Here is an 11,376-nt window from a genome sequence, read left to right as displayed (position 1 = left end):
CCCGTGTCGCAAGCTTACACAAATGCGCAAAAAGTAGATTTTGTTATGACCCCTAAGACAACACAAAACGGCACAAGTCTCAGTCGTCCTCATAATGATGTAAAATCTGTCTTTGTCAAGAATTACCTCACATCCTATGGTCTTCTCAGTAATGGTCAACTCGTAGAAGCTACGAGAAGTTGTCGCGCGAGTGACGCTGAGGCTTTAGCGATGTCTCTCATTGAGCTAAATATGCTTGATGACATCGAACAAGCTGGACTAGTTTACAAAGACCAAGCTGAACTTTCCGTTGATCACTTGGAAAATACAGGCACAGAAGCAGGTGCGGGGGCTGTAGGTTCTTTCGTTGGTTCTCTCAGCCTTTGTTCTTTCAAGAACGGAAATGAAAAAAAACTGTGCTCGGGGCGTAATTTTGTCAACGCTACCAACAGTCTCCAGCTCGATTTTACTCCTGCGTCAGGCAACGATCAAACAGTCACCATTGACATTATCACATATTATGTTCTGTAGTCACTGTTCACCTCAAGGCCGGCGGTGTTTGGATATGAGGGGAGAAGCAGGGAGAGCCTCTCTTTGGCATTTGCCGGCGCGCGCGCGGCCGGCTGTCCATGGTCATGGGCTGCGGATCGCGGCAGACGTGCCTCTGGTGTGCTCGGAACTGTGCTCCGTGACCATGGACACCCTGACCGTCATCCGGAATCGCTGCGCGAAGTTCGAGCATTTCGGCATGCTCTGCGAGCCGAAAAGCAGCCCATTTTGGGCTCTGGGCAGCGTGCTGGCTGGATCGGAGGCTCGGGGTACATGTCTGATACCCTCGGACTGCTCAGTTGCTGACTTGGCTCGAACGACGTGCGACACCGCGCGCGCGGGCGTGCGGGCGCGCGCGACGCGGTTTCAGCGCGAACACGTCAGATCGACTTCCTCGGGTCCGCGGGGCCAACCCTTGTGGCAGGGCGCTCTCGGGTCGACAGCGGACGATCCCTGCTGCTGCGCGGGGCTGCCCGGGCCGCTCACGGGCCGGGGGAGGGGCGTCGCGTCCGTCAAATCGGTCGCCCGAAGCCGCTTGTGTTCTCAGCGAGTCGCAATCCAAACGCTGCCGCTCCTTCGCGGATGGCAGCCCCGATGTGTGCGCTATGCGCAGTCCCAGCGATCTTGCACGCGGGGGGGCGCGCGCGGTGGTAGGCGCGCTCGACTAAATTTAATGCATCCATGCCGTCGATCTCTGAAATCAGCGGAACCAAATACATAGAGCGAGCCGATGAGCGGAACCAAACACATACAGCGAGCCGAGAGTAAACCAAGCTCAACGGATCGCCGCCGCAGTGGTTGCTATTCCCCTCCTTGTTTGGATGTTCTCCACTATGTGATTATTTAACAATCTCATAAGAATAAAAAATGTTGAAGAAAAAATGTCTCTTCCAACAACTAGAGGTGTTAATAACAGTACCTTCTCAAACACAGCAAACTTTGATGACACTGTCGAAGACGCAAATCTTCAAAGCCAGATTTATGCAAATGTATTGTCTATAGGTAATAACTTTGATTACACTGTGACAAAATTCCAGACAACAGATGCAAAAATAGCAACCATTGAGCAATCAATCTTAAATTTAGAAACTGACGATTCTTCTTCGTTTGATGCGACGCAAATAGAGTCAGATATAACTTCTAATGAACGAAACTTTTTCTCATATGAGGAAAAGGCGCTTAAGAGGTTCCCCGTAGCGCCCATACTATAACGGTTTCCGAGCCCTCCCCGCGGTGAGATCGACCTTGAGGGAAGCCAAAGAGTTCTCGCAGGAGCTGCCGCCTTGCGCCAATCCCGGCGTGCTCTCGTTCCTACTTCCAGCCACCTCCTGTCTCCCTCCAGTTTGGGAATGGCCCCTATCTCCCTTTCCTTTTTCTAGTGCGCGCCACGAAAACGAGCCCACACAAAGCGACGTGCGCTTTCGTGGCGGCTTTCTCTAATGTTGTGTCACGATCGCCCCGAGCTGCCCTTCATACCAACCCGGGTCAGTGTGGCATGCTACGCCGATAATACTGCTATATATCCGCACGAAGGACGATGTGCGCCGGGAGGTTCTTGCAAAGGCAGAAGGGCATCGTCAGCAGATGCTTGAAGCGTTTTTGTGCTGGGATATCATGGTTGAAGCGGTTTTGTGCTGGGATGCTTGGTGCTTCGAGTCGCTTCTCGTTGGAAGTCCGCGAGCCCGTAAAGGTCCGCGTGAGCTCGGCGAAGCGGCCCGCGTCGGCGGGCGTGCGCGGAAGCGCGACCGAGGGCGAGTCCTCGAAGGCAGCGCCGCGCCTTGAGGAACGGGTCCCGTGCTCGACGTCGCGGACGTGGCGCAGGAGCGCGCGGCGCGTCGTCTTCTTCTCGAAGGACGGGCGCGGCGTCGACCAGGGCGCGCGCCCCAAGGATCTCGTCCAGGTCTCGGACGCCCAGCGGGACGCCGGGCGCCTCGAGGATCGCCGCGGACCGCGCGCCGACGATCGACGCTCCAGGTGAAGCCGTCGACGCCCAGCGCCTCGAGCGGGCCGCGCAGGAAGGTCACCTTGTCGATTATGGTGCCGGCGCGGCTTCCGCTTTGTCGTCGACCCGCCTTTGTCCTAAATCTGGGCGGGTCCGTCGCCGAGCGCGTGTCCGTGTCGACAGCTCCGACATCGCGTCGATCGATCTGCATGCCTCTGAAGTAAAGAGATAAATAAATCAAACTAAATCGTATGTGGCTCGCCGCGGCCAGGTAGAAAGCCGTGGTCACGGTCGCATGACAGTGGACCGCCTCCTAGGTGGCTGGGAAATGCTACCATCTCCCATGCGCTAGGCGCCCTCTGTGGCGCGAGAATGTCTGATTGCAACGTGGGAAATTTAGCGTCCGAGGGTTAGATCGAGTATATATTAACCCATATTGTTTCCATCATACATATAACATCACGGCCACTCTACACGGCCACCACACGAGACAAGTCACGAGCCGCGCCTCCCGCCGCGGCGCATGAAAGGCAACTAGGCTGAGCCACCCGCCCGCTCTCTAAGAGACGACGCACGCGCCGGAGTCGTCCTTGCCGCCGCCGCCGCCGCCCTTGGCCGCTCTGACGAGGAGCGTCCGCCGGACGACGGGGATGGGGAACTTCTCCGCGAGGAAGCCGTTGTAGTGCTTCGACTTCATGAAGGGCGTGATATGGGACTGCTGGATCTCCTTGTAGACCTGCTGGAGCGGGTTCTCGAGCCCCTCGACGAGGATCTTCGAGTCGCCCTGGGCCTCGGCGTCGTCCTTGGCCTTGTCCAGCGCCTTGCGCTGCTTCGCGCTCAGGTTCAGGATGCCCGACTGGAAGTAGGCCTCGGAGATCTTCGCCAGGCGCGACTTCGACGAGGGGAAGTCGAGGTCGACGACGTCCCTCTTGAACGCGTGCACCTCGCGGCAGAAGTCGAAGCTCTCGGTACAAAAGGCCTCCTTGCCGTACCCATCGAAGGCCGCCATCAAATCGTCGTCGTCGAGGTTCTTCTGGAACAGCGTGTTCACGAAGCCGTGCAGGTGCGCGCGCTCGAACGCGCAAATTTTGAGGTCGCGCTTGATCAATTTGATGGATGTGTTCCCCGCCGACGTCAGCCGTTTTGCCTTCTCCTTGGGTAGAGCATACCTGTTCGGTGCAAAATAAGCGTGACTATGACAGTGGGGATCGGGCGGGGAACGTAACGCTCAATGAACGCCGAAGAGGTACGCTTCCGTGGGCCCCGTGGCCTTGACGGACGCTTTGGGCGTGTTGCCCGTGAGGATCCAGCCCTCGCCGACGTAGAAGGGACTCTTCAGGCGCGTGATGCGCTTGTTCTTCTTGATGGACTTGCGCTTGCCGCCGTCGGCGTCGGCGTGGTCATCGTCGAGGAGCGCTGCGTTGACCTCCGCACCGCCGGTTCTGAAGAGGACCAACCGCGCGTGCGACTCGTCCTCGTCCCCGGCCAAAATGACGACATCGTCCGCGGCGAAGGTCACGGGCTGGAAGGCCTCGGCGAGCTTTGTCAAGTCCGTCGCCTTTAATTCTGGCACCTTCTCGGCCTGCGTCTGCTGCGTCTCGAACACATGCTCGAGCAGCCAGATCTTGTCGTCCATGGAACCAAACTCGTGCGACGAGATGCGCCCCATGGCCGCGCCGCGCACGCGAGACGACCGCAACCCAAGCGCACGGCCGCCGCACACGATTCCAAACGCCGCCGCGTCGGTCGGGCGCCGATGGGGCTACAGCACAGCGTACCTACCAGGTCTGATCATCCAAAGTAAAACTGAACCTCTCTATATTGGTACTACTATTGTATTGTAGCGACCGGTCGTTGCGGTAGTAACCTACAAGCAGGCCTACGGGCTGCGGCCGTGGATTTAATCTTTAGAGAGATAGAGAGACTTCTATCTTCATCTTCAGTGAACTGCATCTTGATGTTGCAGTGCACCTTACCCCACTGCGCTCCTACTGCGTATCCTGCTAGTCTTCCCTTCCCTTCCTTAATTCATTCTAATCCAGTTTGAGTCTTATAGACAGCGAACTGAAGGAGTGACTGCCAAGCAGGCATAGAGAGCACAGCGCTCTTCTGTGTCTGTGGTGTCTGTCTGGTTAGCGTCACAGCGACGTGCCAGGTAAAACCGGGCCCAGCGAGGTTGCACAGTCGCCGGACAGTGCACCTGCTGGATAGTAGCCTGACTGACGTCATAGCGACGTTAGGAACTAGAGAGATAGAGAGCTTTATATCTCCCTAGTTGCTCGCTGGTACAGAGCCACCAAATATCCCTTCCCTTCCTAATACTTTCCAACCCTGTTATAGCTGCTTCTCGCACTGTGATAGACGGAAGCATCAATTAGGAACTGCTCTGGTATTCTCTTTACCCGTGACTGACGTCATAGCGACGTTAGGAAGCTAGTAAACTTTCCTAACTTTCTATGGTTCCAGCATGCCATTCCGGATAATATATATTAGGTATTGGTTCCATCTTGCTTATAGGCATATTGGTTCCAGCATGCGTATGGAGATATTGATTCCATCATGCATATCCGCGGGTATTGGTTCCAGCATGCCATTCCGGACAATATAAATAGTGATACTATCGTTCAAATGATGATAGCTAATAGAACCCCTATTCGTACGACCCTCTGCGACCTCCAGGTACTCTGGGGCAGCCCCGGCATCATTGGGGTTTTGCTTCGCTTCTTGGATCTATCGAGCATCACCTCTCTCCCAGCGTTGGCGCAGCGTTTCGCGGCGAATCACTTGCGTGTGCTTTTCATGCTTGCCCGGACCACACCTAGACTCGAGCGACGCCTCATGGATGCGCTGTCTGATAACGGCTACGATGCCGTCCGATTTCGGCAGCGGTGGGAAGCCCCGCTTCGTGCGAACTGGATGCGCGACAACGCGAAGCAGGATGGACACGGTCGTGTTCCCCCTGTGGACATCCGTAAACGACGATCGGGATCTGGGCCTTGCTTCTTGTCTATAACCCATGGTGGACTGGTTTGGCCGGTAACAGGTTCCAGAAATTGTGTGACGCGGTTCAAGGTACTGTTTCGTTATGGCGACCGACACCGGCGCGCCCTCGTTTGAGCTAGCGTCGCGTGCTGACCCCCAATCTTGGAACAAAAGGGGGCCTCCTCCGTTCTTGTGCAGATTGTTTGTAGAATGTGATGCAAAGGCAAAGTCACGTCGTGGAGGGCGCTATGGTGCACTGATGTATCACAGTGGCAGGTCAACACACGTTCTCCAGGCGGATGCTCGGCGGTTGGAATGGTTCCATTTCGAGGCAGCATTTAACTGGCAGACTCACATGCTCGACCTGTCAGTCAATGGTAGTTTCTGGCGGCTTCCTTTCTCCGCGTATCCGCTATCATCCGTCTACATTCGCAACGTTCGTGGCGCTGGAACGTCGTCTGCTGCCTCAGACTTTGGAGACATAGAGGTAGACTACTGTCGGATGTCAGACCAATGGGATAAGTTCAACGAGCTTGGCGAAGTCATCCCCTACTCGTGGTACAGTGCGCGGTTGCTCTACCCCTATGACCCTGCCCCTCGCGACGCGATGCGGCCTACCTTGTAACACGTCGATGTGCGACGTCGATGTCACGTAACATATCCCGCCGGCGGGATATGTTAAAAGCCGCTTCAACTTGGACTTCAACCTCAAACCTTGCACTTCAACAGGGACCTCAACACCGCCGCTTGCCCAAGGGACCTCAACACCGCCGCTCACGCCTCGTCGGGGACCGGCGACTGTGCAACCTCGCTGAGCCTGGTGTTATCTGGCACGTCGCTGTGACGCTAACCAGACAGACACCACAGACGCAGAAAACGGTAGGGCACTCTTTTTACGTCGTTTTTTGAGTTTACGAAAAAAATGACTAAAAAGTGTGTCCTATCTTTTTTGGCGTCCCCCACAGCTACCATTAATCTTTGGCTTGCGAGTGTACTTCTGCACACCTGCTGTGAGTTTGGCTGCGACTAATTTACAGAAAAACTGAAAGTCAATGAACCATCTGTTTGCACATAGGGCAAATGGATGCCCGTTCATATTTATCTGCATTTATTCAGATATTTATTTCCTATTTATGGCGCAAATCTACGTTGGAATCATATGGCGCAAAATCTATGTTGGAACCAAGCAGTAAGCCTTGTCGAGGACATGGTGAAAAATGGAGTCGCAAGTCTTGGTTCCATCATGCATTTCGCGAATCTACGATGGAATCATATGGCGCAAAATCTATGTTGGAACCAAGCAATAAGCCTTGTCGAGGACATGGTGAAAAATGGAGTCGCAAGTCTTGGTTCCATCATGCATTTCGCGAATCTACGTTGGAATCATATGGCGCAAAATCTATGTTGGAACCAAGCAATAAGCCTTGTCGAGGACATGGTGAAAAATGGAGTCGCAAGTCTTGGTTCCATCATGCATTTCGCGTCGAAGTCTTGGTTCCATCATCTATTTGATAAACATTCTACGCGCATTAAGTAATGGGCGTGCGGGTTTTTCATCACCAGGGTATGGAGATGATCAAAGTGTCCATTGAGTGGTATTGGTTCAGGTAGCGTCGACAAACCCGCATTAGATTGTTTCCATCATAGGCATGAATATTGGTTCCATCATGCTTTTCTCGACCACATGGTTCCATCATACCATTAATCTATCCGATTGGTTCCATCTTAACAGTCGCTTATTTTAATGCGTTCATTATTTGACCAAAGACATAATTGATGAACAAATACCGCAGCCAGCGTCCATTGACGATGAGGGTGAAATTGTCCCTTTTGATGATTTAATTATAACTTGGGATGCGGGGCGGATTTCATATGAGACTATAGCACAAATGATGAATCAGTGATATGCTATGTAAAATCTTAAATTCCGCAGGCTGATTGCTTCTTGCAGTAAGATAGCGTAGTTTTGGGTGTGGTGGTATGGTAAGTGGTGATAGTGAATATGGTGGTCGTCTTATCAGTTAACAGCCGTTGGCAATACCAGAATCGACAGGGTCATAGGAGCATAGGCTGGTCATGGCGTAATTGACTGCAGCTCCAAAAACATTCATGCACGCAAAATATTCAGACTGCCCACGGTCATCGCTTGTACAGCTGCAAGACGTACAAAGCCCGTTAAATATGAAAGCATCTATCTATGGCATCCATCTGGTATTGAAAACCACTCCCTTGGAAAGTAAATAGTTGGCAACCGGAACAGCCGGAACATCCGTTGAATCGCAGCATGGAAACGGATCGTGAGTGAATGGGCAAGATCCCTGCAGACGCCGGTCGTAGTTTTCGGGGATGGTCTCAACTCCGTCACAAAAGATGACATTGCACCCATCCGCGCAGTGGACATCGTCGGTGAATGCGCCGCCGTAGGCATATGCCGAGTCGATCATGATTTTACGAAGCTCGAGACGAGTGCCAGAGTACCCTTGAGCGACGAGACTCGATTCTGACTTCGAGAGTATCGATGCCACGGACACCTCCTGGGTAAAGTTGGCCGGTCTCATCACGTGTGACCAGACCGATCCGCCCGCGTCAACTGAGGAAAAGTAAACGACCTTTTGCTCCGTCAGCTCCGAACGCGTCATCCCCATCAGCTCCACCAAGGGGCACTCTTTGTCAGCGACGAGCGCCACTTTCACCGTATTGCCGTCGCGCGTTTTGAGCGTGTCGTCGTCGTTGACCTCCGTTTCCTGACAAGCTCGTAGCCGGCAATATTCGCAGCCAAGATCGCTCCAAGGAGCACGGCCACGAACAGCAGGGCCACGAAGGAGTAGCAGTTGCTGCGTGCGACTTCCACGGAAAGGTCGTGCTGGGACCGACCGAGGTTGTCTAGGAGCATGTGGGTGAACCGCTTTGCTTTCGGGGGAGCTTCAGCCCCAGGGGCCTCGACTTCGATGGCTTTCAGCGCGGTGCTATCTTCGACGTGCGTCGTCATTTCCGGGTTCTTGGCGGGCGTTGTGTGTTCTGCAGAATACCACAACCCGTGTGTAGAAATGGGACTATCCTAATCTTTGTTGTATCTTTGCTGCTAAGACAGATCCCGCCGTTCTCCCCCCCGTGGTTTATCCCCCGCCTTGTTCAACCACCGTGCACGATCCTGATGTCAAGTTCGCAAAATCGGACGGCAATTTCCCCGGTATGCCCTAGTTATTCCCCCCGTGTTTATCCCCGCACGTTGTTCCTCCGCCAGAAGAGCACCTCAGTAACTTCCTCCAAATCCAGACAATTCCATTCATCACCAACATAGACCGCAACGCATTCGAGCCAGCTGCCCTAATGAATGCTTGACATTCGACAAAAACGTCAAATTTCGACACAAGGTCCTAAACTTGTCATTCGATTGGCGACCGTAATCTCATTTTCCCACCCGCGACGGGTCGGGTAAGGAGCGTCGTCGTCGTCGTTTCGTCTTCTACCTACCGTTGTGATTCCCGACGCCCAGTGGGAGATGCGGCGGCTACTTTTGCATACCGCGCCCACTTGGAGGCGAGTGATACGGAGCTTCCTATCTGGAGACTTGTCCCAAGAAGGATGCTGGTAAGGCGCCGAGCAAGCGTAAGGCACCTGGGCACAACGATCTCAGCATGCTTTTCGAGAAACCCATCATAGTCCAAGTTTATTGAACTACCATCTTCGTATACTATGGGTGTGAGCTCAAACCTGTCAAATGCGAAAGTAGCTGCCTTCATGGTAGCTGCTGCGCAATCGTTTTTCAGTTTGTAGCCACCAGGTGGGAATGAGCGCATGGATGCGGCTACTGCGTATTTGTCCCCACTCAGCAGCGATAGGATTGTTTGCGCCATACATCTCCTCTCTTTTTCCGAGAATATAACACACTGCCCATAGTCAATGAGACCGACCCGACCATCAGACATAAGAATGATATTCCCTGGATGTGGATCAATGTTAGCGAAACCATCAACAAGGAGCTGATAACCATGGACCTGGATAAGAATATCCAAGATCCTCTGCAGGTCAATATAAGATCGGTAGGGGAAACAGCTAAAATGTTCGATTGGCAGCAGCTTGCGACCAGTACAATTGGCAGCAGCATGCAACCAGGCCAATCTCCGCCGCGGGAAAGAAGTCACTGCGTGCCTCTCACTTTCGTTAAATTCAGTAATCCCCGTGCTCATATTATAATGTGCGCGTAGTTCTCTGGCGCTATTGAAACCCATCACACGAGAGAACATCTCCAGATCTTGCTCAATGATTGACTGGTAGCTCTTACCCGAGATAAAATCCATGACGAGAGTCTTGCGAGTCGTGAGGCACAGTACTGGTTGGGGGATTACAATGTAAGTAGGAACAAACCCCGCCACGGTCATTGCCTTGCTAGCACGAATCAGGTTACGACCTTCGATGCGATAATCCAGTTCCTCCTTGTGCGTTGTGTGCTCCAATTTGAGGCCAGAGTGTAAATGAGGGGCAACTATCCTAGAGATAAGTAAAACATAGTCCAGGTCGAGGACAAAAGTTTCATCCACTTCAGGATATTGGATCTTCACTACCACATTGTCGCAAGTTTCACTGAATTTCGCACGCAATCTTGCTCTGTGTGTTTGCCCAAGGCTTGCAGAGCCGAGTGCCTGATGATCGACAAATTCAAAGGCGTCTACCATGGGTTGCCCAGTTGCACCCCTGAAAACATCTTCAACAACCTCGAATGGCCGTGGCTTGACGTGTTCAGTGAGTGGTCTAAATGCGACAACATAGGGCTCTGGGACCACACCTCGACTCAGAGATAGTCTCTGGCCAAGTTTGATGAAAAATCCACTGAGGTTGACAATCTTGTCGTAAATTTTGGGTGCGGTGCGCACATGGTACAGTTTTATTTCTTCATCCAATCTCGCTGCATCCCAGCATCCAGAATATACTTTCAGGCGCATGCAAATCCACTCCATACATAAAGGAAACACGCACTTCCATATCGCGTATTGTCGACGGGTGGCTCGGAGCTTTGACGTCAACGTTGCGGCCGGGAAACTAAGTTGCCATGAATTACTTTTGTTCTGCGCAGACGAGCCACTCATCGGGGCAGAAGTGACAGGTCAAGCGCAGCGATCTGGGCATACAAGATCTTCTCCATCGTTGATTAAAATACAGTGGTCATGTACGTCTCCATCTTCTTTAATCTGGCAACCGCAACGGACACAGCATGAATAAACACCAATATTGTATTTTTTCATCAATTTCCATCGGAGAGATTTCTTCCAGAAAGACGGAATAAATAAGGGCGATTGCTAAGATGGAACCAATCGGATAGATTAATCGTATGATGGAACCAAGTGGTCGAGAAAAGCATGATGGAACCAATATTCATGCCTATGATGGAAACAATCTAATGCGGGTTTGTCGACGCTACCTGAACCAATACCACTCAATGGACACTTTGATCATCTCCATACCCTGGTGATTAAAAACCCGCACGCCCATTACTTAGTGCGCGTAGAAAGTTTATGAAATAGATGATGGAACCAAGACTTCGACGCGAAATACATGATGGAACCAAGACTTGCGACTCCATTTTTCACCATGTCCTCGACAAGGCTTATTGCTTGGTTCCAACATAGATTTTGCGCCATATGATTCCAACGTAGATTCGCGAAATGCATGATGGAACCAAGACTTGCGACTCCATTTTTCACCATGTCCTCGACAAGGCTTATGGCTTGGTTCCAACATAGATTTTGCGCCATATGGTTCCCGGATGGGCCAACATAGATTTGCGCCATAAATAGGAAATAAATAGGAAATAAATATCTAAATAAATGCAGATAAATATGAACGGGCAAATAAAAGAGCCGAGAATAACGGGGGCTATAAATGGGCAGCTACCCCAGCCGAGTGGGGTCCGTCTCGATATAGTG

At 52.4% G+C, this 11,376-nt stretch overlaps 4 protein-coding genes across 4 annotated transcripts in view; 2 read left to right on the top strand and 2 right to left on the bottom strand.

Moving 5' to 3' along the window:
* Window positions 1-834, top strand: part of AURANDRAFT_67715 (hypothetical protein) — a gene marked incomplete at both ends in the record, with an annotated part of 1,211 nt that extends 377 nt beyond the window's left edge. The window contains 2 exons of the mRNA XM_009043235.1: window positions 38-333; window positions 511-834. Of these exons, the coding sequence (XP_009041483.1) occupies window positions 38-333; window positions 511-834 (620 nt within the window). The remainder of the gene's footprint in view (window positions 1-37; window positions 334-510) is intronic.
* A 2,195-nt stretch (window positions 835-3,029) lies between these two features.
* Window positions 3,030-4,139, bottom strand: AURANDRAFT_67714 (hypothetical protein; the record flags this gene model as incomplete). The annotated part of the gene is made up of 2 exons (XM_009043228.1): window positions 3,030-3,639; window positions 3,751-4,139. 2 exons carry the CDS (start codon window positions 4,137-4,139, stop codon window positions 3,030-3,032), a joined length of 999 nt encoding a protein of 332 aa, XP_009041476.1.
* Window positions 4,140-5,101: 962 nt separating this feature from the next.
* On the top strand, window positions 5,102-7,356 carry AURANDRAFT_67713 (hypothetical protein; the record flags this gene model as incomplete). Its single annotated transcript, XM_009043236.1, has 5 exons — window positions 5,102-5,506; window positions 5,676-6,015; window positions 6,418-6,462; window positions 6,528-6,946; window positions 7,246-7,356. The coding sequence occupies 5 exons, from the start codon at window positions 5,102-5,104 to the stop codon at window positions 7,354-7,356; spliced, it is 1,320 nt and encodes a 439-aa protein (XP_009041484.1).
* Window positions 7,357-9,978: 2,622 nt separating this feature from the next.
* On the bottom strand, window positions 9,979-10,395 carry AURANDRAFT_33484 (hypothetical protein; the record flags this gene model as incomplete). The annotated part of the gene is made up of 1 exon (XM_009043227.1): window positions 9,979-10,395. A coding segment is annotated over one exon (417 nt), but the record flags the coding sequence as incomplete, so codon positions are not given.
* Window positions 10,396-11,376: the final 981 nt, after the last annotated feature.

Source organism: Aureococcus anophagefferens, assembly GCF_000186865.1.
Source record: "Aureococcus anophagefferens unplaced genomic scaffold AURANscaffold_46, whole genome shotgun sequence".
NCBI classification, from domain to species: Eukaryota; class Pelagophyceae; order Pelagomonadales; family Pelagomonadaceae; genus Aureococcus; species Aureococcus anophagefferens.
Note: the sequence above shows the minus strand (reverse complement) of the source record. Positions and strands in the feature narration are given on the sequence as shown.